The 6388-nt window shown below is 35.1% G+C and overlaps 1 protein-coding gene across 1 annotated transcript in view; it reads left to right on the top strand.

Moving 5' to 3' along the window:
• LOC107693216 (otoferlin-like) overlaps positions 1 to 6388 on the top strand; it is a 53445-nt gene that overhangs the window by 14814 nt on the left and 32243 nt on the right. Inside the window, exons 4-5 of the mRNA XM_016492509.1 lie at positions 2820 to 2916; positions 4314 to 4510. Coding sequence (XP_016347995.1) covers positions 2820 to 2916; positions 4314 to 4510 — 294 coding nt within the window. The remainder of the gene's footprint in view (positions 1 to 2819; positions 2917 to 4313; positions 4511 to 6388) is intronic.

Here is a 6388-nt window from a genome sequence, read left to right as displayed (position 1 = left end):
GAATATCTCTTTGGATTTGAGACTTTAGTCTTTGCAACTTTACAGATCTTCTTTATGCACCAAGAGCTTGTAACACTTCAAAGAGAAAGGAAAAACTGAAATCGCATTATATGACCCCTTTAACAAATCTGAACAAGATGTTGAGTGAAGCAAGGCTATAAACAAAGCCTAAAATACATTTCCATTTAATTCAAGTAATTAACATTCATGGCTTCAACCTGTGGTCTCCAAACAAACTTCAGCAACACAGCACTGGTTATTTAAATATTCTCTTAGACAAACTAAGGCTTGTTTGTTTTGCACCAAGTCTTTGTTATTTCCATCTGACCATATAGGACCTCATAACTCATAATTGCTGAACTCTTTGTAATGCTGGTTTTCATAATCATGCTGTTTTGACAGTCCATTTGCAGTGTTGACAATTTGAGGTATTTTTAGATAATATTATACATGATAACTACAGGGATAAGGCCACATTTAACAATTCCTACTGCAGGATTTGCACTATAAACATTTATTGTATTTTTTTTTAAATGTACTTCAAGCATTATAGTATTATATATTATAAGTGTTGTAATATATATATATAAGTGTTTATAAGTATTATATATTATAAGTGTTTATCTCTCCTTTATGGAAGCCTGTTTTTGCCACTGAATAAAAAATAAAAAAGGTAATTGTGAGTTTTTATCTCACAATTCTGACTTTTTTCTCGTGGTTGTGAGTTTATATCTCGCAATTCTGACTTTTTTCTCAGAATTGTGAGTTATAAAGTCCAATTCTGAGGGGGGAAAAAGATTGATATGTTCTCAAAATTGCAAGTTTAGGCCTATATCTCACAATTCTGAATTAATTACTCGCAACTGCGCCTTTATGGAAGCCTGTTTTTGCCACGGAATAAAAAATAAAAAAGGTAATTGTGAGTTTTTATCTCACAATTCTGACTTTTTTCTCGTGGTTGTGAGTTTATATCTCGCAATTCTGACTTTTTTCTCAGAATTGTGAGTTATAAAGTCCAATTCTGAGGGGGGAAAAAGATTGATATGTTCTCAAAATTGCAAGTTTAGGCCTATATCTCACAATTCTGAATTAATTACTCGCAACTGCGTGTTAAAAAGTCAAAATTGTGAGATATAAACTCACAATTTTGAGAAAAAAAGTCACAATTGCAAGAAATAAACTCGCAATTCTGAGAAAAAATTCATAATTGCGAGATATAAACTCGCAATTCTGAGAAAAACAGTCAGAATTGTGAGTTTATATCTCACAAATCTGACTTTATTTCTCAGAACTGCAAAATACAGTACAGAATTTTTAGATTTTAAAAAATATTTTCTAAACAATGATTTGAATGTTTCTCTTCACGTTTATAAATAAATTAATAAGATGTTTTAATATCAATATAATGTTTTATTAGTTTCTTTCTTAGAAGAGTGGCAGTAAAAAATCCATTCTAATTTACTTCCCATAGGTTGATGGGGATCAGCTGAGAGTCAGCTGATGCGAGCTTGACTAACGTGATCTGCCAGAACTAACGCTACGCTTATATCACAAATGAGAGAGCAGGCACAGGATAGAGATCCACCCTCTAGGTTCCGGTTATAGTATTTTCTAGAAGCTTGATGGGATGCAGTGCAGTGTTTTTTTCTGTACTTGTACCTGTCAGTATTCACTTAAGTTTTTCCCTCACTGCTCTTTTTCTGAAAGAGTGCTGTGGCGTGTTTCCATCCACTGTCTTCCTCTAGAGGTGGTGGATAGGCTGACAGTCATTACTAGCTGTTCTCCACTGAATGTGTCCTGAAGAGTGTGACACTCCTGCTGATGCAGGCGTCAGTGTGTGTATATATGGTTAACATCCTGCCGTTTCACTAGAATACATCAGATTCTAGATTGAGCTGAGATGTTAGGTTGCAGTGGTGTTAACAGATTCTCTGTTGCTCTTGCTTGTGAGCGAGTCTGATGTCTATTCCAATCTAAGTCAGTTCCACCAGTCTGGCTGCATCTACGTGACTAGTAAATCAAGTAAATCAACAGCTGTCAGTAGAAAAATCTACCATGACTAAGTTATTTTAATTATGGTGTGCAATCAATGGTCAGCGCTTTGTTTTGTGTTAGCATTGTTTGGAGTTCACAGACATCTATTGTGGTCTGAATGACACCTGTGAATAGATCACAATGTATAAAAAAAGCATCTGCTGAATAATTCACATGCCACCGTGACATATGTTAACCACGCAGCTCGTTAGCTATTTGTTTGTTATTTACAGATGTAATTTCTATCCATCATATGCATTACATACTGTAGCTGACCGTATCGACAAACACCATGTGATACCCCGAGCTTTGCAAGCTCAGTAGATCGGGACAAAACACCAGGTGTGAGACCGATGTGTAGCTCAGAAACTCTATCTTCTTTATGCAAGACTTTAAGGTCATTATAAGACTTCCTATCCTTGAGAAGATTCATTCAACATTGCTGTTGTTATTTCATGACCAACTGACCACCAGGTGGTGACATTGGAGATTTCTGCAAAGGCATTAATAGGATGCCGTCCTGCAATTAAAGTCAATATGAGAAAAAATCAAATGACTCAAAAGAGACAGTAAAGACAGTAAAATGATACAAAAGATTTCTGTTTCAGATAATTGCGCTTTAGTGCAAAATTCTGAAAAATGCATCATGTTTGCAATACTTAAGTACCAAATTAGCATATAAGAATGATTTCTGAAGACTGAAGTAATGGCTGGTTTATATCTTAAAATGTAAAACATTATTTTAAATTGTAATAATAATTTGCTCTATTTTTGATAAAATGAAGGCAAAGAGAGACATTCAAAGATGAGAAACATTTAAAGGGGTCATATGATGCGAAGGTGTCTGACACTCTTATTGATGACAATAACTCAGCCATACGGGTGAGACGTGAGGATCGCAGGCAGTGTGTGTGTGCATGTTTATGTTCTGGTCTGACAGATCAGAAATGCTCTTTTTTCAAATAGCACACCCACTCACAAAAACATCCATTCACATATTTCACCACAGGGGTCTGGTTTTGCAAAACTTGCACAAAAAATTTGTTGTCATGGTTACATGTCTACTCGGAGGCTATAAGGGACCATTCAGTTTTATTTCTCTCTCTCTCTGATATCCACCATCATGTGCAGGTTGATTTCTGTATGGATCCTGTTCATCTCTATGTGTCAGAATAATTAATAGCAGCTCTATGATAAAATGTATCGGTTTAGGTGGAGGTGGAGGTGTTATATTAAACATATTTTCTACATTAATCCTCCTTTGTTGATCTGCTGCAGTGATAGTGAACACTGACTGGTCCTTAGTTATGTTTTGTTTTGCTTAGGGCGATGCAGTGTCATTCATTCATTTTCCAGGAGATTGAATAGAAGCTTCCTGAAACTAAATTAAAATATTGTGGATAGGAAAACAAAAACTTTCCAAAATGAGAGGAGCCATATTCCAACACATATTCTGTTCAAACATTTCTCCTCAATTTCTATTTCTTACTCTACTCAGAGCAATACTTACACTATTGTAACATTTTTGTGATTGCTGCATCAACAAAGCAACTTTTTATGAATTTATGTAAGCAAAATGATACCACTTTCATGCAACTTAGTCTTTTGATGGATTTTTTTTAATGTTGAGATGAGACCTCAGGAAAGCTTTAAATTTGTCTTGGTTAATTAAAGCAGGGGTTATATCTAAGTAAAGTTGCAGCAGGGCTCAGGTTCCCCCTTTTGTATGACAGTTGCCCTTGGGAGAAGTGACCATCAGGCAGTTGACAGGGATAAGCTGGACTGAGGCTAAATTGTTCCTTGTTCCTTCTAATGAGTTTGTAAACATGAGAAGGAAAGGGTAACTGATGCTGACAGACTGATACTGCCACATGGGTTAGCATGACCCTAACCCTAACACTCAACTCTAACACCTAACGTTCTACCTCTCTTCAGCTTTGTCAGGATTACAAAAGTGTCAAATTAAGTGTCTTTATTGCTTGTGAAGCCTGCGAACTAGTTAGTGTTTACTTAGTAATTAAGTTCAGTTTTGTACAGAACTTACTTTAAATAAAATGCATAATATATATAATATAATATTATATTATATTATGTTATGTTATGTTATGTTATGTTATGTTATATTATATTATATTATATTATATTATATTATATTCAGTAATCTTGGAAACAAGTAAAAAAAAAAAGTGAAATAAATATGTACTGGTGTATTAATTATTTGACATAAATATGCATATTTAATTTTCATTCATTTATTTATTTATTATTTTGAATTTCAGACAAGTATTTCCATAGAGATCAAATATCAGACCATGGACGGGAGTGTGAAGGTATGGAGCGATGGTGAATTCCTTGATATTCCAGATGACTGTGATGGAACTTTCCAGTTTGAGACAGAAAGTCTACTCTCTGGACGCAGCCAGAGCTCTGGGACATCACCTGGACGTTCTATCCACGGCATTCCCACATTCCGCAAGTAAGTGTGTCATCTTATCCAGCCTCAGTTAACACAATCACCCTCATCATCATCCTCTTTATGCAGTGGCACAGATAACTCTGTGAGGATAATGGTGATGAAGAAGATAATGAGGAGGAGTAATAAAGAAGTAATCTAACTAAACATATACATTTGTTCATCGTATTAACAAATAATCTTATTCGCACATCTTTTCACTGTGTGGACATTTTTGCTGAATAATGAAGACATGGATGACTGGAATGTGTGGGATGCATTGATTTCCACTAAGCCTTCCAGTCTCCACAGGTCCTCTGATCTATAAATTAGAACCATACACAGACACAAACGTACTCCATCATGGTTTGTGTGTGGGCATCATTAGTGTTTCTGTGTGGATGTGTTCAAATGCTGATGCATATGGATGATTACTGCTAGAAAAATTTATATTGGGAAAGTTGTTTAAAGTTACTACTAGGTAAATTAAAACAGCCTCCAGAGATTTGTAGGTGGTTTTGGATTGATTTGAAAGCCCTATTTCATTTAGATCTTGTATTTGATATTGGGAATTAACTAGTGAGTATTCAACCAATAAATCTTATTTTTATTGAAACAAATAGTGATCCTGGAATTCAAGTTTTCTTTCTGTTTTAAATTGATGTTGTCTTTAGCAAGTGATTTATGAGAGCTGTTTATCTGTTCTGATTGCTTACTCAGTTTTTATGTATTATTTCAAGTAAATCTCCATGAAGACAATCTATTTCATTTAAACTTCAAATTTTCCATATTATTGTGACTTCTTATGTCTTCACTCTGATAATATAAAGTGATGCTCCTAGTTTGAGTGATTTTATATCTATATGCTACTCTGTTCATGTTGCCTCTGGATATGGGCCTTTTCTTCATGCAGGATAACTTCTTGTTAGAGAGCTATTATTAATAAAGTAAATGAGAAGAGACAGCAAGAGGAGAGAACACAAGGAATCGTTCAGGTCTGAATAAATTGGATGTGATATGATCACATTTCATTATGCATTGCATAGTTGGCATAGATGACAGATGCAAAGTCAGACAAACAAACACACACATGCGCACCAGAAAAGTGAATTACTTTTCTCAACTCCTTTCTGCACACTAGCAAGCAAGAAATGCATTTGGAGACCTTATGCAACATATTTTCTGTTTCTGACCAGAAAGAGTGAGCACAAAACCACTGTCTTTCATGCTTTATGGATGACTTTTGAGCTCACACAGAGAGTTAGAGCCTATGTTTTTTGTTCCAAGTTTCTTCCTAGTTATGAACTGAATATACTTTTAAGAGTCTGGCTTTACTACTACTTTGCATTTCACAGCAATTAGCGTCTTTTACCACTTTGAAGAATTAACATTAATTACAAAATGCATGTATTTGTGTATCTACTTATAAAAGTTAAACAGTCTGGAAACAATTGTCTTTAGAGATTTCTTTTAGACACTTAAAAGTTATTGTAACATTATGTAGTCATGTTAATTGTCATATTAAATCATTTAAAAAGGTTTCCTCATTTTATTTTTAGTTTACTTGACATTGACATTTTTAATAATATATCCCTCTGTCCTCACTTGAACCTCATTCCTGGTGCTGTTTTATTATTGATTACAAGTCTTAGTTGTACAGTTTTACTTTTAAAAGTGTGTGAGAGTTTTTTGGAGTTTCTCTATGAAGAAAGTGTATGTGTGTGTGTGTGTGTGTGTGTGTGTGTGTGTGTGTATGCGTGCGAGTGCGTGTGTGAAAGTGTATGTGTGTGTGCGCGTGCATGTGTGTGTGAGTGAGTGTGTGTGCGCGTGCATGTGTGTGAGTGTGTGTGCGTGCGTGTGTGTGTGTGTGTGCGTGTGTGTGTGTGTGTGTGCGTGTGTGTG

The sequence above is a fragment of the Sinocyclocheilus anshuiensis genome, unplaced genomic scaffold (genome assembly GCF_001515605.1).
Source record: "Sinocyclocheilus anshuiensis isolate Anshui unplaced genomic scaffold, SAMN03320099.WGS_v1.1 scaffold810, whole genome shotgun sequence".
Taxonomy (NCBI): Eukaryota; Metazoa; Chordata; class Actinopteri; order Cypriniformes; family Cyprinidae; genus Sinocyclocheilus; species Sinocyclocheilus anshuiensis.
Note: the sequence above shows the minus strand (reverse complement) of the source record. Positions and strands in the feature narration are given on the sequence as shown.